This window comes from Mchenga conophoros, linkage group LG10 (genome assembly GCF_057382185.1).
Source record: "Mchenga conophoros isolate Kocher_MC1m ecotype Shallow Benthic linkage group LG10, M_conophoros_male_GT1.1, whole genome shotgun sequence".
Lineage (NCBI taxonomy): Eukaryota > Metazoa > Chordata > Actinopteri > Cichliformes > Cichlidae > Mchenga > Mchenga conophoros.
In genome coordinates, this window is record NC_140535.1 from 2,854,992 (window position 1) to 2,880,558 (window position 25,567).

At 41.9% G+C, this 25,567-nt stretch overlaps 1 protein-coding gene across 1 annotated transcript in view; it reads left to right on the forward strand.

Annotated features, from left to right (window-relative positions):
• The window catches only part of uvrag (UV radiation resistance associated gene), a 92,740-nt gene that overhangs the window by 24,476 nt on the left and 42,697 nt on the right, over positions 1–25,567 (forward strand). The window contains exons 9-13 of the mRNA XM_085288179.1: positions 6,456–6,540; positions 9,182–9,269; positions 9,508–9,568; positions 12,141–12,306; positions 22,679–22,754. Of these exons, the coding sequence (XP_085144305.1) occupies positions 6,456–6,540; positions 9,182–9,269; positions 9,508–9,568; positions 12,141–12,306; positions 22,679–22,754 (476 nt within the window). The remainder of the gene's footprint in view (positions 1–6,455; positions 6,541–9,181; positions 9,270–9,507; positions 9,569–12,140; positions 12,307–22,678; positions 22,755–25,567) is intronic.

A 25,567-nucleotide genomic window follows, 5' to 3' on the forward strand; every position in this document is an offset into this window, starting at 1 on the left:
GGAAAGTGTTAACACCACACCACCATGCATAAATCACCTTTTAATATTGTTTGATGCTATTGTGTGCACCGTTTAGTGCTTGCTTGCAGTAACTAGTGGGTGAAAACATGAACACACGAGCAATAAGAAAAATTAAAGGCTCACTTTTATATAAGACCAAACTAACTTCAAATGATCGGTTATTCCCTCTGCAACTCATTTTGCTGTCTCCAGTGGTGCTGCGTCACTCAGATCCTGCTTGTGGAAGAAGACTTAATATAATGGTAAAAACATGTGCTCCCAATTCCAACGAAATCCCCAAATCTTTTCATGATAATCCACAGAAGGCTCTGCTGCAGCTACCAGTTGTAACGAGAACAGAATATAAAAGTAGTTCTGACAGTTTGACTATTTTGTGTAAATTGTGGTAAGCACAGGTCTAACCAGGACGGTTTGCGTGTTCATTTAGAACAATAGTGAGTTTGCTTTGGGTCACTCATGTAATAGCTGGGAGATGTTAGCCTGTCACTTATGTAGTGCAATTGGCACATTCAAACATATGAATTCACATCCACAATGCAAAAAGCAAACAACAAAATAACAAGAATTTGGAAATACTGTAGCTGAACAGACAGATGGTTGTCTTTATTAGAAAATCCGCTGCTTGAATGTTAGTCTTATATTTGGCCAAATGCATTAATATAAAGTTGTTGATCAGTATATAGATGTCAGTGTTTTTCTAAAAATACATTTTGGTATCAAAAATCCAGCATTGGTCACACACAGCTTATGGAAATAAATTGCACATAATTTGCATTTCTTTAATAAAACGAATTCCACCAATCCTTCCAAATGTGTTCTTTCAGTAATGTGACAGTTTTAGTTGTTGTTGAAAGAGAGAAAGTGAAGCTTGTTACCAAACTAATGGATTTTACACCCATGATTCCATAAATTCAGGTCCTGAAACGGTGTTAATAATTTGTCTTACACATCTATAGAGAAATCTGCTCTTTTTAACGGCTCGGTCAAGGTTTCCATGTTGTCAGAGCAGCAGGCAGATCATTTTAGTATATTCCACAACGTGGTCTTGGTCCAGTCAGAAGATGGAGTTTCTTAACACAAGCAGATCTGCAGTACACAGATACTTCCTGCAGTTTGTGATAAAGCAGAAGTGTTTGTGCAGTTGTCACTTAGTTAACCCTATGAAGTTTCCATCTTAGAGATGGATATATCCATCTATATATCTATAGTCACATGTTCTGATGCAATAAGCCCAGTGCAACTTTTCACAATGAATTGACAGGATGTATCTTGATTTCTGTGTCCTTTAAGATCAGCTCGCTCTTTGGCAAAGACAGATCACTGAATCACCGATCTGAGGAAGTGATTAGCGTGAAGTCTGCACTCATACATACGCTGTCACATAATAAAAGAGCTCTAAGAGCGCTTCAGGGAGAGGTTGCCTTTGTGACACGATTCTGAAAAATGACCATTAATTCTCTTCCTCTTTGTCTGTCACCACTCTGTCTGCAGCCAAACGAACTCACGGCTCTGCTGCCTCGCAGCTCTATAGAGGCCTTTTTCCAGACGGGACAGGTGCTTATTAAAAAATAGAAGGAAAATTCCTTTAGCTGGTTAAAAAGAGAGGGGAAAATCTGGTCTTTTAGGATAAATTGAAATGCTATATGTAAAGACAGCCAGGCTGAAGTCTTGTTGCTTTTCCCAGACTCATAAGTCAAAATCCAAAAGCCATATGCTGCTGAGCTGTACTTCCAGCTTGTTGTTTAACTCCTCTAATCAGCCAGCAGACATTCATTTGTTTCAAGATTGGGAAAAAGTGTGCATTAATTACAGGACAGGATACTGTTGGAGACAGGTGTTTACAGTGCTTCGTACAGCAGCTGATTTTCTGTCTGATTATATTTGGATTGGCACCACAGTGTGTTTGTTTCATATGATCTCGTCTTTCACTTTTGAAACGCATATGATTCTATCAATCGCAGGCTAAATTTCATTTAGAAATTTCCCCGAGAAGCCCGTGAGAAATGGACAGATTTGAGCCAAAAATGGTTCCTGTTCAGCAAAATCACAAGAGCGTGCGACTGAGCGGCGATCTCATATGCCACTGTTGTTTTAATCAGAAGCAAGTGTTTCATTTGTTGAGCTTTCACACATTCCAGTGCTTATAAGTTGCAGGTTTACCTTCAAATTTTATTGACAGTTTTACAGCGAGTGTAAGTATGTTGCTATGAAATATGTCCCCCGTGGGCACCACAGATGGGCTGGTAAGCTCCATTCTTCGTCACGCTCTTTAGGACCTCATCCGTACCTGGCCGTGTGGTCTCGTTGTCTCCCACACGTTCACAGGGCCCATTAGCAAATAGCTCTTATCAACCTGTTGTTCCCACCGAATGGGCCTCCCTAACAAAACAGCAGGTGCAGAAAACCCAAACGTAGAGAAGGTGTTGCTTTTTTTCTCTCGTGTGTTGAACTTGTGAGAAACCAGATAAAACGACTCGAGTGTTGAACTATTAGAATCTTCCTTTAGACTTGCTAGAGCCTGTTTGGTGTAACGCTGATGCTGTTAGTTTAACCAGCTGATTAATGTAATTCCAGGGAAATCAGAGCAGGAAAGTAAAAGTTTGTTTTTCTGTGCGTGGGAACACGCACACGCCATGTCACATGTCAGCATGATCACTTTCCCCCCCATTTTTTTAAAGTTATGAATTGAAAGTAAGTCTTTCTGTCCTCCCTCTGAAATCAATCACTTTGGTTTCTGTGGGGTCACACTCTTGTCACAATTTCCGCCTGTCTAATTTCCCTCCTCCCACCTTGAGCATAACATAAATCAGGCCTGTGAGCAGCGTTTATTGTACTTGGTAACAGTAGTTATTCTCACGCTCTGCCACACAGCCAGGGCTCCTGACCAATAAATGTCAGCGGTTGGGTTTCTCCAGGTTTTGTGAAGGTATGTTGTGTGGAGGTATTTGTCACCTCAGTGAAAAAGGTCTCATATTGAAGCGATCATCATTAGAGCTCTTTTAGCAGCAGCTCCGCTTTACACATTTACTTCAACCAGCTGGCTGCCATCTTGAGTCAGGGTAAAGGTTGACAGGTACTGGAGTCAGACACTGCTTAACAGGCCAAGCGTCTGCCTTTTTATACTTACTGACCCCTCTGACATTTCTATGTCGAGGTCAGAAATTTCTTATATTTTGTCCTAATAATTGATATTTTTCCACTGAGCTTTTCATGTGCGTTAAATGCTGGTATAAAAACCAAGCTTATTTACAGTGTATATTAGATTAATGCACCTTTTTAAATCATTTCATTGAGAACTTTGCATGCACCTTCTGACTAGCTTTGACCTGCACTTTCAAAGTATTTCTGTACCGTGGGTGCCAAGCGCCCGGTATTTCAGGAGCCACAGACAGCCCAATTTGATGGTGGGAAGTAATATATAACCATCCATATAGTAAAGGAGATCAAAGAAGCTGCGTTTTGCTGCTTGTCACTAGAGTTGACCTCACATGTTAGTTTTACGCTGTGTCCCCTTTCTCGTGCAACCAGAGGATCCTTATTTTTGTAAGGCATACCACAACAGCGTCACGTGATAAAGCCACTTGTAGCTTCTGTGCATTAGTTGATGGTGACTGATCCTGAATGCCACTGACGCATGTTTACACGGATCAGAGGATCGCTTTTGTTGTCCAGGCTTTACCCAGTGCAGGAACACAGTTCTTTCGTGGTACTGTACTCACAAATGGTCAGGCCAGTCTCAATAAGTCTTCTGTCTGATTTACAGGAGGAAATTGTCCAGAGGGGACTCGTCTGTCCAGTGTCAGAATAGTTATTTTTAGAGTACTTTTTTTGGTTTTTATTCCACGTTTAATATGGAAGATGGTGTAGTGAGAGACCAGTGGACAGAACGATGCATATTCTCTGCTGTGTCTTTACTGTATATTGTCTTTCCATACCGTGGAACAGATTAGTGGGATGAAAGCACGAGACGATGGATGGACAGAGCAGATAGGACAGAAGTGGGCATTACATGAAAGCAGCAGTAGAAGACCGTGGAATCTGGGTTACAGTGTTTTCGTGTGATCTCTCACAGCAGAGCGATGGCCTGTGATCTCTGTCTTACGCTATCTGCCTTTCTTCCTAATCTGATGAAGTACCTGTATTTTCTCCTTTGCTCTGTCTGCACTATGCCCTCTCACCTCATACCCTTATGATGTCAGTTGGACAATCATGGATATGAGTGGAAATATGCGATCAAAGCAATCCTGTTATCCACCTGATCGCACGTGCTTTGATAAGCTTTATTACTCCAAACTCTCACTTGTGCTCGCTGCTCTTTGCTGACTTATTTAGATTCAAATTTCAGCAAGAGGGCAACAGTCTTTTTTCACACATGAGCGTTGTGCGGGATTTTCCTGTCTACTTGCAATAACAGTGCATTTAAAAACAATTGTATGGGAGAATATTTAGACATGTGCTACGTTGTTTCTGTTCATACTGGATATACTGGTGAGGTGCAGGTCTTCTCCTGTTAGAATGCTTAATACAAAACGCACTGATAACAACAATAAAGTAGACAGGTGTCACGTCTGAATCCCACCAGATGCAGCTGTGGTGATGTGGCGCATGTTGGAAGCATGCACTAATTTTTCATAGCATTCATTAATACGCTGACATTTAAAGGAAAACGAACTCTTTAACAGTGGTGTTTTGTTAATGTCACAGTTAGCAGCCCCTCACAGCTTAGGGGCTAAAGAGCCGCAGGTTGGTGACCTCTGGCCTAAGCAGACCCTACGATCAGCTTTGGAGCCATTATCTGCATGTTGTAGCTCTTTACTGTCACCAAGGGGCAGTGTCACAAACATCGGTCTGTGGGTTATTGTTGCTTGTTCTGTTGGTTCTTTAGTCAGCTGCAAGGAGGGGAAAAACCAAAGTAGGCAAAGAACTGAAGTCTGTCTATTCGACTTATGCACAGCTTCATCTTTGTCTGCCTATGTGTTCCTGTTTTTATAGATGGGTCGTATACCCTCTCTGTAAGCAAACGGACACAGCATTAACACATTGACAACTGCACAATAGCACCTATAAGCAGCACAGTCATTTTCTTCTAGACCTTTGCAACCAGGATGTTCGCCCTCTGTTGCTTGTTGGAAAGATTTAACATAACTTCTGCGTTGGTTTCATTTTTTAGATCGGTATGCTGTGTCCATCGTTGTATACAGTCTGTTCTGTATGTTCTGGTGGTTTCATGCAGACACTGAACTAAACTGAATTCAGTACCACTTAAATGTGCTTGACTACATATTTACTGTAAACAAAATGTGTTTCACTTAAATTCTTCTTTCTCTGAAAATGAGTTGCATTTGCCAGAATGTGAATTATTCTAAGCTAGAATGTGTGTTTAATTCTGCAAATGTGTTAAAGATTGAACTCTTTGTTTGATGGCATACATTGAGAGGAACTAGAGTTATAGAAAAACTTCAGAAGGAGCTGCCATCACGGCTTAACCAGTTAGACGAAGCCAAGAATGTTAGACGCGTGTGATTTGAGATCAGCCGTCTGTCCATCTCCTCTTACAGTTAAACAAAACTGCTTCCCACTGAGGAATTAGAAGCAATAAGAGGCTGCTAACCACAGGCAAACCTGAAGAGGAAATTCATGTGAAAGGAGAGGACGCGTCGCATCCAATAACAATTTTCCCATCAAAATCCCTTTTTATCTGCATGAAAGGATGCTATTTATTCACACGACTCAGAACGCTGTTGTGAGTACTGTACGGGATACCAGACGAGACACTCCAACGTTTCTCATGTGGTGAAGCCAGAACGTAACGCACAGACTGCTTTGCTAAGTTGATGTGAAATGTTAGATTGATGCACGTCTCTGCAGTTCACCCTGTCACGCAGCAAACAGCGCTGCTTTCCTTTGTAATGATTATTATTCATAATTTGAAAGGGATAAAAATTAAATCGTTCGCTGTGTAAACAAGCCAAAAAAACTGTAAACATTGAGTTCAAGGAAAAAGAATGCAATGCATTTCTACTGCTTTTACCCACAATCTTATGTGATGCTCTATCCGAGAGACGTGCTGTTCGAACCTTTAATTAGCCGTTATCGTTCTGCTTTTTCACGTGCATACTGTGAGCTTGCCAATGCTGCGGTAACGCCACTTCCTCACTCTGTATCATCCCGTCACTTTTCTGTCTGATTTTATTCATTTCCCCAACTCTGTATTTACTGTCTGACTAATCCTATAATCTGCATACATATGTCATTAGGTTTTATGTTGTGTCAGAAGGAAATGTTTTGGGCTCATCAAAGCAGCTGTTTGATCTTGCTCGGGTTTAACAGTGGATGGCAGCCAACCAAACACAAGCCCACCTGGCTGGCTGTTCAGATAGACCAGAACAAACGCACACCTAATAATTTACATTTTTCTTTTCTGTCTCTGTCAGAGGATTCGTTTTCTGCTCAGCACGAGCGTCTGAAGGAGGAGAAAGAGTCCTTATCCAAGCTGCAGAAGGAATGCACAGCCAAGAGGTGTGTATCAAACCACAATTAACCGTTTCTGTGTTTGCTGCACAGGAAAACGATTTAAAAGCTTGAACCCCATCAGATGGACACTCTGAATGATGATGCTCAGTGTGTTAGTCACTTGCATTAAATTGAGCTAACAGGTATAAGATTGCACCCTGCACCTTACTCTTTCAAAACAATGGCCTGTTTTTGTGGCCGCTGCTCCCTGTTTATGTGTTCTCGACCAAGAGTTTGCACATTGTGCTAAAAAGGCGTTTGGCCGGTGTTTGCCTTGGCTTGCGGTGAGACGTGTGTGCGGCGGGCACACATTCTGGATACGTTTTTGTTTATCTGAGAAGTACCTGGCAGTCGCAGAGGGTAAGCCAGAGCCCCAGGAAGGCCAGCAGGGGCCAAGAGACCCAGCAAACAGGAAATTAACACCGACACTTGTATCTGCTTAACATCCATTCCTTGGAAATAACTTGTCGTTTGTTTTTCATGAAAGTGTCTCTTTTCATTTATAGTGTTTAGCGAGGGAATGTTATACTGAGCATACACACTTTTTCTCAGCCTTTCCACGTTTCTGTTTAATATTATTTGAATCTTGTCATGGCTTCGATCCCCAGAAAGTTACAAGTACATTTACTCAATCGTGTTACTCTGAAAATGTGACGTCAGTGTTTTCATGATACTATTTTATAGCTACATAGCTGCATTTTTTTTGAATTCTTCTGTACTAAGACAGGATGTGCGATTTATTAATTTATTTATAGTTAAAGGTTAAACTATTGTGTGACAGCTTTCTTGAGTTAAGAGCACTTTTAATTAAGACATTCCACATTTCCACATGTTGGCAGTTCAGCCGAAGAAATATTTCTTTTCTGAACTCATCAGATGGTTTTGTCCAGAGAAACTCGCAGCAGAGGTCACGTTAATCGCAGTTTTGTAGGAAAAAAGCAGTTAAGCAAAGAGTTACAACACAGCAAACCAACATGACACAACTATATAAGACAACGAAAACTGTTGTGCTCAAAAACAAATCAAACATAGAATAAAAGCCAAAAACATAAAAGCAACACTTAAATGACATGTTGGACCTTCATGAAAGAAAAGTTCATGTTGAAAATCTTTACTGAAAGATCTTTTTGGAGCAGTATATTTATTCCAATTATAAACTACAAGTGCTACTTATTTACTGATACAGTGTAACATTAGTTTCACTGTATCTTGCACAATAACAGCGGAGTTAACAGTTTGCTCATTTAAAGAGAAGATCGATCCCACTTTTATCTAATATGTTCTAATAGTAAAGTCAGCACCCAGTTAACTTATCAGAAAAACAGAAAGAAGTTTTTACTATTGAGAACTAAACTTCTTCTTTCTCTTCCTTCTGTGACGCAGGATTGGTGTATACACAAAGTGTTTAGGTTGGCGTATTTTACGAGTAACTGCTTAAACAAACATGTATTTTTAAATGTACGAATGTTGAATTCATAAATATACACTGGTTATTATGTAATGACATCTTCCAAATTGATGTGTTCTCATAAACTTAGAATGAGTCCATTAAACATACACAGGAGCAGGCGCCGGTTTGTAAAAGACACCATATTGCCTGACTGTCTTGAGACAGGCATGGCATTCATACCCTGATCGCATTTTTATCTATGTGACTAGAGACCAGCCACATGTGTAGTCTGCTAAAGACGGAGCAGGAGAGGACTCGTAGGTGTTGATGGATTACTGAGCGAGAACTTCGGTGATGTCCTCGACGACTCGCCTCGGTATCGCTGTCATTGGTCAGATGTGAGCTTCACTGACTCATCAGTTTGTGTCAGACTCTTTGCACAAACATTTCCAGCCTCGTCCAGAGCAAACAGACGTGGACACGTGTGATAGCTGAGGGATACAGGACTGACAGCCTGCACTCATTACAAACACAGCATGCACAGAAAGTGGTTCGAGCTGTTTGTTCTACAGCGGCCACCGATTATGCACAATCTGCAGTCCAATAGCATCTAGTGGTGAGATTTTACACACATTAATGGAAGAACGTAGAGGTATCTGCATGAAATGCTTTGGTATTATCCACACTGATCCACAAGTAGAGGCATGAGTTTAAAATGCGAACAGACTCACTTAAATGTAAGCATACACATTTAGAGAGTATTCATACAAAGACATCCAGTCATGTTCATGACTTTTAACTATAAAAGTTCAGGTAACAACATTTTAAATGCAAAAAAATGAAAAGGGGAATCGTGGTAGGTTTCACTTAGCTCCACAGCTTCCTTTAGTTTCAGTCTGTGTCACCTCGGAGCTATACGCATAGGTCAAAGACTAAAACCTGGATAACAGCCATTAAGAATGATTTTTCCTAGTGGCCATAGACAGACCCTGCATTACTAAAAAGGACTGACCTGTAATGACAATTTTGAACAGTACATTGTCACATGAAGAGAGAGGAGAAAACCCCCAGATCATGCTATTTTTGTTCCTTTTTTTTCCAACATTAAACTGCCATATTATACTGCGTCTTTTGTCTTGATCCCTTTTATATAGGCAGTAGCTGTCAGGCCTTTAAGGCTTTAATTGGGACCCTGTCCTCCCTCTGATTTTCATCTGTTCCCATCTCTTTAACTGACCTCTGCTCTGTCTCCATCAGAGAGCAGTTCCTCAAGTCCAACGCCCAGCTCACCTTCCGTTGTCGTCAGCTCCTCTCTGAGCTTTCCTACATCTACCCCATCGATGTGGTGAGTTGGGCAACTGCAGAGAAATATCTGGTTACAAATGTAAGACTTTGGTGAAGCACAGATGCTGGAGGGGGTTATATAGTGTGTGCAGCGATTTCCATGTTTATTCCAAAGATAAATTTAGTTTGTATACTAACTGAATGATTTTAGGCCCGTCCCTCTGCCGGCTGATTATGGATCTGTTGCTGATGTCCAGTTGCTCTGTCCTTCATGTGAAAGCTCTTCTTTAAATCCACAGACCAATCAGTCGGATTATGTCATCTGTGGGGTGAAGCTGCCAAACTCGGAAGACTTTCAAGGTAATTGATTATGTGCCTGCCCGCCTATTTAAGTGTTACAGGAGGATAAGTGGTATGCTGTGCAAATGTTTTGTCTTGCATTCGATGCTTGTGGTTAGATGCAGATGTCGTGAAGTGAAGCAATCTAACATTTTACTGAAGGATAAATGAAGGCTGATGATTTCATAGACAGTTATCTATGATATCATAGTTTTGGCTATTGCAGATGGCAATTTTGCAAAAAGCTATTACTGTTAAGGTACCATAACCTTTGTCGTACTGTGCACGAATGCCATAATTGATAGTTTGTCATTTTCATACATAAAGGGCATAATGACATAATTGTAGCCTAAATGAGGGGAGAATAGCTGTAGAAGCTGCAGATGATTGATATTCCCATTCACTCGGTCTGCTCAGTTGAAATCACAGTACACCCACTGCTGCACGTCTCGTCTTGTGCATGACATCAGTGATCAAATTAACAGAGACATGCACAGCCCTTTATAGGTAGACATGCACAAGTAAGCCTCAAAAGAGGAGCACGAACTACGCATGGAGTGCGCCATGTCAAAAGGAGGAAGACTGCTCCATACTGATCTAATTACGATCAGTTATAGAGGGCAATGAGAGTTTCTGCAGGGAATTGTTGATTTGGTCGTTTTGCCCTGATGAGATGCAGCGTGGTTAGTTCTTGCTGATCTCTTGCTGGTAGCTGTTGGAGCTGTTCACTGCCACCACATTCTAAGAGAGTCTTGTCACAAGATGGTTTTTATCCGGTTCTACCGTCCCAGTGAGAAAAGAGCCACAAAAACCACATGGTATGGTATAAAAGACACATTAGTGAACTGCGGGGCATTAAAAAAGTTGTGTCAGCAGGCACATTCGCACACAATGCTCCCGTTATGAGCTTGGTGGGGAAGGTTGGAGTAAAGGTCGCATCGTATGTGTCGTGACAAATCGGATTTGCAGTCACAGCAAGAGAAATGTGATGACTGTATGACCTCTTAATAGTTGGGGGATGAGAATTGAATGGGTTTCTGAATGCTGAGCTTTGGTCAGGACCACTTGTCCAACACAGGGAACACAACCTCCACTGTCCACGCCGCATTCTCGGGCTCCCCTTCCTCACAGCTGGTGAAACCCAGCAAGCCTCTGAGGCCGTAATTCAGCAACACTAGCCTCGACTCCTCCGCTCCCTGCTGCCGCTCCCCACCTGTTAACATCTTTTACATACACAGTAGAGATGGGCAGCCATTACTTGTTCTCAATTTAAAATTTGACACACAGACCGAATCCTGTTTTCTCTCAGTTTTAGATGATCGATCGGTCCTTTCAGACACATCTATAAAAGTGCGAGCATGAACCACAGCCCTGAAGTCGTCTGTTACCGGTGTGAGGCTAAAGTGAGGCAGATTAAATTTAATACTGATTCAAAAGGAAAACGATGTACTGCATGTGTTGTCAGTCAGGACAGATGGAGAAACATGGACTGCCCACCTCCACTTTACTCATTTCTCTTCATTTCTCTTTAGTCTTCTGCAGTTAGAGGTCTCAGAGTCCAGAGCTGTCTGTGTGTCAAAGCCGGTTTGAAAAAGCCTGCAGGGGAGGAATATTTCACATCAGAGCCCAGGATTAGGGTTAGTTGGCGTCCTAATCCTGTAGAGAGTCAAGGTGGACATTGAAGCCTTCCCTGTGAGCTCAGCCTCATGAGGTATCTGCAGGCTCCATTAGCACCCAGAGGTGTCACTTAAACTTGTGTCCTTCAGTTGACCTGATATTCCTCGGGGGCAGGAAGTCGTTCTCTCCATGGGCTTTAACCCTTTGGACTGAAAAGACAGGAAGGACATTGATATAATCCAGGGGTTCTGTGCTAAGTTGAAAAACACACATTTTGAGCCAAAGAGCCTACCACTCTGTTGCCATAGTTTATTATTTCAAAGCATTAAGATAAAAACCACAGTGATTTTAAGTCTTAGCCTCGAGCAGTGTCCTTCTGAGAATGTGAAACCACTTTGTGTTTTGTCTTGAAACAATTTCTCGTGCTTACAGTGAGTTGGTTTGCAGTTTCTTTCCCAGTCCGTCAAATGTTCACGGAGGCATCCAGTTTTCCACACTAACAGATATTTGGACTCGGAGGGGTTAGCTGTACGTGATGCTTTTGCTTCTTAAGCACATATCACAGAGAATTTGGGAATCTCAGCGCAGCCAGTGTTTTTTGGTACTGTGTGCTGTGCCATGTACTGCAACGCATTAAAAACATGAATGCGACTACTCTCCTTCCAGCAAATACTTTGTTACCAAGTTATCTTTAGCTGGATGTTCGTACAGTTTGGGGGTCATAAGATGTAGACAAACAGCCCTGACATTGACTGTATGCTTTGAGGTTTTCACCATAATAAAATGTTACTATTTTGACTCAGTTTTCATTGAGTGAGATTCTTAAACACTTTGGTTTATAATAATAATAATAATAATATACCAAAGTAATAATAACTAAAAGGCGCACTTAACAACTGAGCAGGAAACGTCTCATTTGTGACCAAACCTTAAATATGTGATAAGCAGAGCATCTTTTTCACTTTGTGTCCTGCAGCAAAGGATGATGGGAGCATAGCAGTCGCCTTGGGTTACACAGCACACCTGGTCCTCATGATCTCATGCTTCCTGCAGATCCCTCTTAGGTATCCGGTGATCCACAAGGGTTCACGCTCTTCTATCAAGGACACCATCACTGACAGACTCACTGAGAAAGAGAGAGAGTAAGTACCCTTTACAAACACACCTAATATTAGCAAAAACCTGAAATATCCACATCACAAATGCTGAGCTCTCTTTCTTACTGTACGATCTGTACATATAGTATACAGCACTGCGCAAAAGTCTCGAGCCACTCCTCACGTCTTTGTATTTTTCTAGTGTAATTTATTTAAAATATGCAAACGTGCAAAGAAATCCATATAAAGCAAAAACAGAATTTGTACAATTCTAACGAGGTTGGGAGTCAACATTTGGCACGAGCACGTTTATTCGGCTGCAGTGAAACTGAGGAAATCCAATTCTCTCAAAAAACAAGGAAAATAAAATTTGTTAGAGGAAACATGCGAACCAGACACGGGGAAGAAGTGGTGGATAATTCAGTGAGCTGACTGACAGCACGCAGACAAAATATAGACTGAGCAAGGTGAACTCAATCAGACAGTAACAAGGGCGAGACGAGAACAAAAGGAGGAAGTCAAAAGGCAGGAAGACACACATGGGAATGATCTCCAAAATAATACAGAAAGAAAGAGAGACCAATAACAAAGTCGCACAGACAGGGCGATCAACGAAGACACAGAAAAAGGAAAAACAGCAAAGTTACAGCAGAACAGCGAGAGTGATGTTTGGGACATTTCTTCTTATTCCAACGTTGCCCTTTTATGAACGAGATCAGCTCAGCAGATGGATGAAAATAAGCCATCTGTTTCTCATGGAGGGTCCTTCAAATAAATTGCTTCTCTCTGCAAAGTCAGAATCATCACATTATCATATGCATCCAGACTTTGATGTAAATTGCCGTGAATAAAACAGAGGGAATAAAGTCTGACTTTCTTCTCTCAAGAAGAATGAATGTTGTTTACTTTGTGAATATGTAAATGTACAGATTTAAACTGTGACACTCTGATAAATGAAGCGCTTTTACTGTGAAATCCACCATTTAGACTTTACTGCAGTTTGAGCAGAGTCCATGCCTCCCATTGCAGATGAGACTGGCTGTTAAATTTACTCTGTTGCAAACAAACTCTTTTTGTGTTGTGCTCCTGGACGGGAAAAATATTTATGCTTTTTGCCATCTAAAACTGTGCAAATCATTCTCTTCTTTCTTTCCTTTCCTTTTGCCGCTGCTGCACAAGCACTGGTTATTTGTTCTGTCTCTTTTACTTATCTCAGTTTTAGTTTCTACAAAATTAAATGATCTCTTTCAAAAAGTTTATTTACTCTATTTCAGCTTATATTTGTTTTGTGTCCAAACATTCTGCCTTGTTCACGTCCAAACCGTCTTCTACAAACATGTCCCTGCATGTTTTCAGCTAAAATTAGTCTTGTTTGGTTAGTATTTCTTTACTCCAACACCAGTAGATTTTTTTGACTGTGCGGTCGGTGCTGGTCTCTAACTCAACAAAAGCCTTTAACATTTGTAACATTTCAACATTGTTAACAAGAATGTTTTATTGGAAAAACATCACAACGTTCCAAAGTATTGTTTAAAGTGATTGTCACCACCATTGGAACCAGCTGCATCACACTTTCAGCAGTCTCCTCAAACCTACGGAGCCACAATGAATACGTGGAAGTTTTATTAAAGTTGGTAAATTACCAGCCTTGAGGCTTTAGATTTCCTACAGATGATAAATTCAACTTTCCACGCGGTAGTATCCATGGATTTGTTACCAAGTTTTTACAGTTGTTACAGCTTTGAGGTGGCTTTAGCCCAGGAGGTAGAGCAGGTTATCTACAAATAGGAAGGTTGGTAGTTCAATCCCTGAGTGTTCCCTTTCTGCGTGGGATACTAACCCTTATGCAACCATCTGACTGTGAATGTCTGCAAATGATGGATAGAAGATCTGCAGATATCTTAAGCCAAAGTTTCTGCGTCTCAGGTGGAAAGTGTTGGATCAGTGAATCCTGCTGCAGACCTCATTGCTTGAGTCTTTGGCCTTAATGTTAGCATGCATCACTGTAACAGTGCATGCAGCATGTAGAGTATGTGACAGAGAATAAGGAACCACAATCGTCACCTTTATTTACTGAATCGACTGGTTTGTGTGCTGAATCTAGCCCGATCGTGTTGCACAGCGGTTTGTGTGGACCTGTGCTTCTTAGCTGTGTTTGACTAAAACAGCGTTTTGGGGGTTTTTTTTTCGTCCACCCCCCGAGTTGAGTTAGAATTTCTCAAACACAACACAGATTTGGTAGTCATGAGCTCCACACGAGTGCATCAGTGCACAATCACACACAGACCACACAGTAGTGTCAGTAGGCCGTTTTGACGGCTGTGTTGGCTTCTTGATTCAGACGCGCGTCCAAATCTGAAATACTGTTCTGATTTGGAAATGACTGCTGAACAAAAACCTCAGTATGGATACTTGTTGTTTCACGTTAACACATGCATAGCTGGTCGGTGAAGAAAGCGCCTGAGTCGTCCCTCGAAGTTGTTTTGTTTTGCCTATGGTAGCAACTGGGTTTACTCAGGTGTTCACAGGGAACAGACTGTAAATCACACAGCAGCCTTTCACAGTCATACCCTACGGTTGTAACCACTTTGCTTCCTACCTTCGCCACATTGTATCTTTTTTTTTTTTTTTACATTTCTTTTTGTTCAGTCACGATGTTGACACAGAGCGTGACAAATGATAAACTGATCTGGGGGTTTGCCAGGACCCTTTGTGTTAGTCAGGAAGCACAGAGGAGCAGCGACGGCTAATGTGATGAAATTATTATTTGTGTGTGTTATGCTCTTGTAACTATGCATCAAGTCAGAAAAATAATGTAAAAAATGAGAAACAAAAAACCCCTCTCTGTTATGATAATTGCACACTCGGGACACACGCGCTCAGGAATGTACATACGTACTGACATTCCACACGAAGGCCTTCCAATACGTGACCGGCGTGGAGCGAGATTTGGCTGTAGTGCTGCTGATGGCCGTGGATGTCGCACTTTATTATAGAGTATGATGAAGTCCACAGTCTTGCTTATGCTCATCAGCTCTTTACCTGTTGCCTCCTGGTTGATATCGGTGGAATATTTCAGTCAATGATCAGATGTTTGTTGTTTCTGGATTAATTTTGATGCCATCATTTTGTCTCGTGTTGCGATGCTGAACAGAGGCACTGTGGGAGAATTCATTGAAATACTCATCTGCAATAATTTTGCAGGAAAGCACCTATAAATTATTACTGCTTTTGCATTAAGCATTGCCCGTGCCTTTCAGTCACACAACGTGAATGGCTCAGTCGCTGTTATGTAGTTGACTGCAAATGAACACACATGGCCGCCAAAAATACTGGCTTTGTTTTGTCTTTACATGTCTGCAGTGGAGGCACGCGTGTGGAGCTGATGTCGCTGAGCACTGCCTCTTTCACATCCACATGTCACATAAAAAGAGGAAAGCATTGTGTGGAGCCGAAACAATTCAGTGGCTTAACACGTCAAGACAATAGAGAGACTCCCTGTGAGTTGCGTTACTCGTTTCCAGTCCTACCAAGCGTGTTTACACCAGCATCCGTCAACAACCTGTGGCGTCCATGGATATCGCAAAGACACAACAGTCTAACTTTGCTCTTTACCGCGTGGGGCCATGCACTCCAGCAAACCCCACCCCCTGCACACGTTAATGACTGCTGAGGCCCCAGTGGGCTGCAGACATACAACAAAATGATGTGTGGGGAGATGGAAAGCACCCAGCCGGGCTCTGAAAGTTTACAAAAAAGGGGCGATTAAAGTGTCGGAAAAGGCCGGCTAGTGGTGATAAGTTAGGTGGTGTGCGATCAGCTTCAGGATTAGCAAAGCCACTTTTAATAGCGTGCACATAGACACTTGGAGGTGTCTTGGTTGCACCTTCTGCTGTTAAATGATAATTGCACTTACTTGGCTTTCCCTAAACGGCTAGTTTTACTATGTGAGCCATGTTTGTAGTTCTCATCTCAGTCTCAACATCTTCATTCATTCTCTACTGCAGCATATTATAACTAGTGTGAGTCCAGATTACAGATATACTCTGTTAGCAGAAAATCCTGCTCCTTAAGCCGTTAAGAGCGACGGCCGGAGCTGAGCAAGAACATTTTTCTATTGTCGCTGTTAATTTAAATGTTACAAGAAGCAGAGCTTTAGTTTGGTGAGAGAAGAATCTGAAAATATTTTACCTTGTGAGTTTGTTACCTCATTCTTTTCCTCCTGTGGGTTAAAACAACAATAATAGTTTTATTACAAAGACCAAAATATTTTAGTCCAAGAAAATCAGACGAGGCCTCTGTTGCTCTGAACTGTGTTAAACTCCAACACTGGGCAAAGGCCAGAGTTTGAATCTGGCCCCGCAACAGTGTTTGAAAGCAGGGTGTGGAATATGACTGGACTGTTTAACGACAAGTACAATTTGACCTTTTCAGGGATCGCTGTCCTCTGGGTCAGAGATGTTCTCAAAAATTGTTGGACTTTTAACATGTTGCACCCACATTTGGACTCGTGTTGAGCACAGTTCCAGAGTTGCTGATTGCGAGGGGGAGAAGGAGGGAGATGTGATCCAGATGTCCCGCATTTGATTGAGACCAGAGCCTGGCCATTAAAAAAACACGAACTGAGTCATATAGTTGTTCAACCAAAGCACTGGAGCGCATCAGCTTTTTTCTTTTAAACTATCGCTGGTTAGAGAAAAGTCGATGTAAGTGGGATTTACGCATTGCTGCTTGCTTCAAATTTAAAAGACAGAGCTGCTGCCAGGGAAGGGATACCAGCTGAAGACGAGAGGAACCTGCGAACACCAAGAAAAGCGGTCATTGTTCCAGGCCTCCAGCGGTTTCATGCCTCTTAACATGGACTATGTGAAGAGGAGAAGAGTGGGAATAACCCCCCCGCTGCTCTGCCTGCCTGAAGCTGCACAGCAGTGACAAGACAAAGCAGTGTGAGGCTAAACACCTGGTTTACAGGGTGACCTACGTTACTGGGAAGCATGCACGCCCACGAGAGGAGAGTAACTTTTTATTGTTCCATTTAAGTTGTTTCAGGATCAGTAAATAAGTTAAAAGAGCAGTTCACCCAAACGATTTAATAAAAAGGAAAACAGTATGCACCCCTGGTGGCTATTTTGCAAATGGAGTGGTTTCATTTTCTCCTGCACTTAAGCTCATTCAGTGCAGATGAAGAGAATGACAGTTAGTCCTCCTCTAGATTCTCACTACAGTTTAAATGTGTTGGAGATTTCGTGCATTTTAAATTGCTTGTGTTGTTTTCCAGGATGAAACGAGTGTCCTGTCCAGTATAAAACGACACTGGGCTCCACAGTGACAGAAACAAGTAAACACATTCTCTTGGTATTATAGAATAAATGTTGTGGTTTCGCTGGTGTGATACGCACATGTTCTGTAGTGGTTCGGTTGCATAGTTGCTGTGTTCTTCATACGAGAGATGAATGAGGCGATCAACTGGGAAGCCATGAGGGCTTAAATCAAATTTGAGAATGGCTCATTATTTAGGTACGTACGTCAACTACAAAGGCACCCGAGGACTGGACAGGGTGTTTACTTGTCTTCTGAGGTTTTCTGTCATATCGCTCAAGGCCAAAGGCAGGATTGGTATGTTTTTAATGGCTCTGAAGAAGTCAGTGAGGCTCCTCTAGGTTGACAGCTGAGTTGCGTAAGCAGCCCTTCATCTTGGTGTCCTGCTGCTGTGAAGCCTATACAAGCACTTTTTATCCATTCTTCATTAAAAAGTTAATAAAAAGCATCTGTGCTGCATGTGTGATAGTTTTTTGTTTTTGCCACACAAACAGCACGTCTGCAGAGATGCTCGTCTGTCTGATGGAGCTGCCACAGTGCTGGGAAGTTCGATAAAGTGCAAGTGGTGTTCATCGTCATACACGATATAACATTTTGGACTGGTGCGATGGTCAGCTCCCCTTGAGAAAACAAGGGAGCTGAAGAAGACAGAAGGAAACGGGGAAAGAGGAGTGTGTGGGGGTTGGGTGCCGGGGTCAGCAGACCCCTGGATATTCTTAAGAGCCGTGATGAAAACCCAGTGTGACAGAGCAAGCAGCCACCACATCACTCAGGAGACGCCTTAACGGCGTTGACCAAGATGGTGAAATGGTTATGCCGGGGTCTTAAGTGCAGCAGTAGTCATTAAAATAGCATTCAGTGACAGATGCTCAGTGTAATCATTTCTCAGATATTGGAAATTACAGCTCCCGGTGATTTATAGAGTAACCGCTGCCATCAGATCTTTAACAGTTGCAAGGCAGGTGTAGGTTGTTTTTCTTTTTTTTCCTTTTAAAGCAAGTCCAAATGATTTATGGTCCCCTGGCATTTGAAATTGCACATTAAAGACATTGTGAAACTTACAAGCAGCCCACACCACCATTTAAATACCGGCCAAGCCTCGGCTCCGGCATGTGAGCCAGATCTGTTGTTTTGCACATTTGGAGTATTAATTAGAATGTCTAAACAGGCAAGCCAACACATGTGGACACTTCAGCCAGTGTATACATTTCAGCGGGTCAGTCAGTCAGTCACTAGGAGCCTTCCCACCATATTCTCATGAACCGCGCTAAAGCTACGCTCGACCACCCACCTGCATAGCTGTGTCTTCCTTATGTTCCTCCGTTTCATCCAGTGGACTCGGAAGGGGAGTGAGAGCAGTCGTGTACCAGAAAATGCTTAAATATACAGACTTTGTAGGTTTGCCCTGTGACCTTGTGGCCCCAGTTCTCCAATTGGCTGCTTTTAATGCTTTTAACAAGGTGTCTATAGAGACATCGCAATTTTGACAGAAAGAAAACAGAGCTCAGATGGACTCGGTGCCCTCTATTTTAGCTTTGTTATTATTGTAAAATCTCCAGAAGTCAATGGTTGTTTTAAACAGGCTTGTACATCTTTGTGCTGCAGGAACATTTCCTCACTGCGCAAATCGCCCACAAATGTGGTCGTTTAACTATAAAAAACGTCATGTGCTGCTGACACCTGCTAGCAGGCCCCAGAGTACAGTACAGGCAGACGGTGCAGAGACACTGGTCGTGCATCAACCACAGATGAAAGCATTATAAGTCAGCCTGCTATTAAAAGATCCCTGAACAGAAATAAAAGGCAGGACAAAGAGTGAGTTTAAAAAGAAATGGACAGGAAGAGAGAGAGCAGCGAGCCTTCCTTTGCTTCATCCCATCGTTGTAACTACGTGTTTATTGGTTGTTTCCTTCATTTAACAAGAGTCCCAGCTTTATATTTGAAGGCTGTCTGTGGATAAAGGCTGTCTAGACCCTGCAGTTAAAACGCTGGCAGGCTGGGGGCATTCATATAAAACCCGGGGACTTTCCTGTAAGATACTGCTTTTGTCTTTTTACAATGTCGTGGCTCCACACTTATTAATTACATATTTTCAGGTCTACACCCAGAGCCAGCACTTGCACATTAACTATGCTGTGGTTGGGATGCTCTTTAGATGAGAAGGAAAGAGAAGTGCATTTTATTTTTTTGCAGGGGGAAGAAATGTGACAGATTTACGTCTGCCCTCAAATCACTGTTATTCTTTGTCATCTTTTTTTTTTTTTTTGTCTGTCCAGTGCATCCAGAGTTGAATATTAGCTAAATGAAAGCAGATTTCATGTTTCAGTAATCAGTCTTTTGAATGCACCCTTAAGTGAGTGGGTGTGTTGATTACGGCGCCTGTCGTTTTCAGTTTGCTGTGTTAGTTTCATAGACGTGACCCTTCAGCGGCGCTGCCGCCGAGGGGAGCGGGAGAGGGATGTGCTGACGGAAGAAACTGCCTGATCAAGGAAAGTGAAGAAATGTGCGGAGGCCTTCTGGGAAAGAGATGATTTGATTTGATTTACATGTAAAACACAATTAAACAAAAGAACCACGTACATTGTGTGCGAGAGGCAAAAAAAGGCCTGAGCTAACTTGAGATAAAATGAGAACAAATTGTTTGGGAATTCAGCGAGTAACCGGTGCCGCACACAGGTCATCTCTGGGCCTGTTTGTGTGTCTTGATGGACAGACGGGGCACCGATTTGGCCCGGGTAGGCCTTTAGGACTGTAATTTATTTCATCCTGTTTAGTGCAGAGGACTGTTTCAGTTTATGTTGCCGGCTGAGTGATTAAAAACGGCGTCCGGCCTCCTCATACTCGTATGTCTCTCGCAGACACGTCATTTAGATTTTTCCTGCTGTAGCAGAGATAATGGCAATGGCAGTCTGTTCTCAAGGGCTGTTATTTCATACAGCGATTTCCTTTTTACTCTGGAACGAAACACAGCAAATAAGAACAAACCATTGAACGCTGGTGTTTCTGTTTGATTTCTCAAGTCATCCACACTTAACGGGTTCTTTGTTTGCCCGACCACTCCACCGGCTTTTATTAAACTGTGCTCGCCGCTCTTTGTGTACTCTCGCTGACGGACAAACAAACGGCATTAATTAAAAGTGCTCTCTAGCTGAAGTTCTCCTTCAGCGCCTCCTCCCCTCGACTCGATCCTCCCCGCCGCTGCGGTGTAATAATATATTTGGCGTTACGGGACGTCCCCGTGAGGAATTCCTGGTGTTTGGTGAACCAGAGTCTCTCTGCAGTGTGATTTCAGACACAGCGGACAGCAGTCATTAATCACCGCACTGTACAGGAGTGTGCGTGGTGCGTTTGTGTGTGTTGAAGGTAGCTTTGTTTCCCTTTCAGTCATGCTCATCAGCAAACAAATCCTATCTGTTTTTGGGGAAGTGATGTTGGCTCTGCCAGCAGTGCACAGGGAATGCCTGTTGTGCTGTTCTTCCTCTCCCTGTTAGTTATTTCCGAATGCTGAGATATGACCTCTGGCGTGTCGCCTTCTCCGCGGGGCCTTGGCTGCATGTCGGCGATACGGAGGTCTAATGAGCGACGGGCTGTGTGGCCCTCGGGCTACACCGGCACTTTTTCTTTGCCAGACTTTTGCAGCAACATCCTGTTAAATTTCATTTTCGGGGCTGCAAAGATCTCCATGTGTTCGAGGTTTACTTCTCAACCTTCCCGGATCTGCAGTGCGATGCGTGAGTGAGGAGGTGTTTACAGTGAACCCTGCAGTCAGAATGTTGTCTGACATGTCCAGACAGCCGCAGATATGATGTAAAGCAAACTTTCAGGATGTGGATAAAAGCCAAATAAAAGAGAGAGAGCTGTTAAAAATCCCTTAGTTCTGTATGTTCTTCTTATCGAGAGGAAATGCTAAAACACAAATGTCATACAGTGAAATCTGGACGTATAATATCCTATAAGCTGCAGAGTTTCTGCTGTATTTTTCTACTTTATTCCTGCACAGGATTAAGATCACCTCTGACCTCCCTGTGGCACACACACGGGAATACTATCCAATAGATGAGAAGCAATTAGTCACAGTGAGTGTGTATTGTAGGTTTTTTAATTCTTTTACTTTTCCACCTTATTCTTTTAGTAAAGAAAAACACTTACACCTCAAGTGAAATTTCTAAAGCACAAGCTTTATTCATTTTTATCTTTACAACCTTGTTTATATTTGACTTGGCCTCTTATCAGCTCAACATGTAACATCTCAACTCTGCTGATGAATGTCATGAGCCAGAAAACGCTAAAACTCCAAAGTTCACTCATATTTCCTCCCACGTTGCTTCAGCGTTTGGGTGAGAGGTTAAGAGCAGACTTGGGGTTAGGTTCCTCCAAAGGTAAAGGTGAAGAATTTTGAAGGGCTCTTCAGATAAAGCTCTGATATGAATGTAGTCCCTGAAAGTATTCACAGGTTTGAGTATGTGTGTGTTTGCTCAGAGTAAATCCCTGCTTATTCTGTGGAGCTCGTTTCTCATCATGCTGAAGCCTCCTCAGTGGGAGATCAGGAGGCATAAGCACTTAATGACTGAAAGGGATGAGTCCGGCCTTAACATCCCCAACCGTATCTCTCTGCATGTCAGCGTATTCACCTCACTACCCCACGCCAGCACCCAAGGGCATCTCCCGGATCTCCTTCATGAGCATTCCCTGCATGTCCTACCTAAGACATGCGACTGGCGCCGATGGGACTTTCCCACCATGCTGAAAAGAAAATTTGTTCCTGTTCAGGGGCGGATAAACACGTTGTTTGGACGCCTCTGCTGTTTGATATTTCAGTTTAGCGTCTGTGGGAAGGGATCATAGACTCAGACTTCGATTCCTGAGCAATCTGCAAGTATCACCCAATGTAAACACTGCCGGCTACATTATCGGACACTTTCAACAATGCGAGTCAAATCGTTCCTGTGGCGAAGCCAGAGAGAACGAGGTAGATGGAAGTGTAGTATATTTTGATGTGTAATATGGATATAATGTAGCCGGCTTGCAGACGTTCTCTGACTGGATCACAAACAGTAAAATCCTCTTTAAGTGTTTCTTTTTCTTCTGCATTTCACAGATTCCCTTTGTACCCCAGAGGAGAGCGGTTTCATTTTGAATATGGCGTCTACTTACTCAACAAGAACATCGCCCAGGTAATCCATTGCATGCACACGCGCTAAACATGTTTGACGACATTTTAGACTTGAAAACTTATTTAAAAATCATACTAATTTGTAACTGTAAGTTGTCCTGCAGTTTCTAAAAGTTGCTAGTACCGAGTGCAGCGTCTCGTCCATTAACCTCCTAAGACCCGAACTCTTCCACGGCAGCAATTTTAATTTCTCTTTGATATTTCGGCACATTGGGGCCCGATGAATGTAAAAACAAAGAATTACCAGATTTTTTTTTTTTTTACCTTATTTTTGTTTTTAAGAAAAATAAGAGCGACATATGAGGATATTCGTTTAAAATTTTGATAGAACAGTAGCAGGATAATGTCCTCGTAAGTGGATATCAGGCCCTTGTAGAGCAAAATTGAGTATTTTGGTCTAAATAAGCCAAAATGTGATGTCCACATATGTGGACGCAGGTCCTAGGAGGTTAAGTTTCACAATACGGCGTTCAGTGTGTCGAGACCTGCTGTTGACATACAGGTGTTAATACATTTACACTCTGCCATCACTATAAAGGATGATGATATTATATCGGTCTCATGTCGTCAAATTGTCTCATGAAAACAACAAAACCATTGTGTATTAATCCATTGCAACACCTGCAGACTTCCCCAGTCTGTGTGTTGCTCCAGGAACATCTGGTTGGTCATTAAAAAGCTTGATTGTTATTAATGGAGGTGTTAGTCATAAAGAAATTCCTGAAACAGCTGTAAAAGCCTTTTAGTCAGGCTTAATTTAAATATTAGTAAGTGCTGAATTATTGCAATCTATGTGGACTAATGTGGAATGAAGTTTTTACGCCCTTGATGTAAAAGTAATGAATGATGCTGTTAGTCAGTTGAAGAGACAGACATACAAAGCTCACAACACTCATCGACTCATTAAGATAAGATAACCTTTATCTTTAAATTTAACACTTTTAAATTAGCGCCAATTTACAAGTGTTAATCTGTGATCGTTACCTCTGCCAAGGAAGTTATGTAATGGATTCAGTTTGTGTTTGTTAGCAGGGTTACTCAAAGTTATGGATGATTTGCATGGAAATTTTACCAGATGTGCAATTTTGGAATCGAGCTGCGTGTAGATCCAGGAATAATTTATAATTCCAGGATAGGATGAAACTGGTTTTTGATGTCATATCTCACATGTCAAATTGGACGTTGTGTAAAAGTAAAAACAGAATGAGATGAGTTGCTAATCTCATAAACCCATATTTGATTACCAGTCGAACATGGAAAACATTTCAGATGTTTTTAACTATTAGCTCATTTTAAATTTAGTGGCAGCAGCAGTAGGGCTGTTCGATATAACCATATATATCGGATGACGATATAAAAACGTCTACCGTTTCATTTTACGCTATCGTTTGTTTCGTGGTGTCGCAAAATAAACTGTTTACAGCAATATTTTTTCATTATTTTGATGGTCACTGTAGTGGGTATATTCATTTATTAAAGTTCTCTCTTTCTCTTATATTTAATAGAACCTGTTTTTATGCGTTGTCGTTAGCAACAGCGACGGTAAAACCTTCGCGTGTCCGCTTGTTTATGTTCCACATAAACCTTTCACAATAAAGCTCAAGATCCTGTTGAGACTTTTCAAAATAAACTGAATCACGTGAAAGAGCAGATTATTTACGGATGAGAAGTAAAAAAGAGCCGCCAGGTGCTAAAAAATAAAGCTTAGACTCAAACGTTAGAACAGGCTTCTCCCCGCAGCACGCCGTGTAAGAAATACTCACAAAGAAAACGGCGCCGTTACAACTTATGTCTAAAAATGTATCGTTTCATGCATCGGTTACAACACTCGACTCCAGCTACACGACACCCAGCTGGAAACACTTCACGCAAGTCGAGCTGCCCGAGATTCACAGAATTTACAGAAAATATTAAATTTGTGATTTATATCGTTATCGGACGATAGCTGTTTTATATCGGGATATGAGATTCTGGTCGTATCGCACAGCCCTAGCAGCAGGTCTCAAATTTGGGATGGAAAATAAGAGCCACTGAAAACAAACAGCTGAAAGAACATTTTGCAACGAATTGGTTGAATTTGCAGCAGCTCAGTAACAAGATTTGCTATAAAGAGCATCTTACAGAGGCGGTTTTTCAATAATCAGAGGTTCATTATTTTGCAGTACAAAGTAATATTTTGAGGACTTTGAATATCATCATCTATTTTTGTTTGATGATCTGAAACATGCAAGTGTGGAAAAAACAGCTTAAATCTTTATATGTGACTGTATATACTTAATAGCAGGAACAATTTATTTTTGGATTTGGTCTTTTCATGTGATCTGTTGAACTCTTGACCCGTCTCGGTTTATTGAAGTACGTTTAATGTGTTGACCTTAGTTACGCCCTCCAGTTATCCTCGAGTCATTTGGCACCGACTTTTAACAGTTTGCGTTCCACTCCCTGTTTTCCTCCTCGTTCGGCCGAGGATGACGGAGCTCTCCACCTCTTAACTGGGCCACTCGCTCTAACAGGTGGCTCACTTCAGAACGCGGCGCACTGGGAGGTTTCAGTGTTAATGCTACACCACGAGCTTCTAGCCAGCAATAAAATCTGCCATCTTTCCAACAGCATCCAAGAATAAGAAAATAAGTGAGATAAGAAAACATTTTAGACGGCAAAAGAAAATAAGTGCTGTCTAAAACCACTAAATGGAATTCACTGGTTTTACCGTGTCATGTAGCTAAATGATGATTTGTGTCTCATGATTTCAGAAGGGAAGCTATTATTCACGTTAATAGCAGAATGCACATTGTTAGGTCAGTGTTCTTTGTT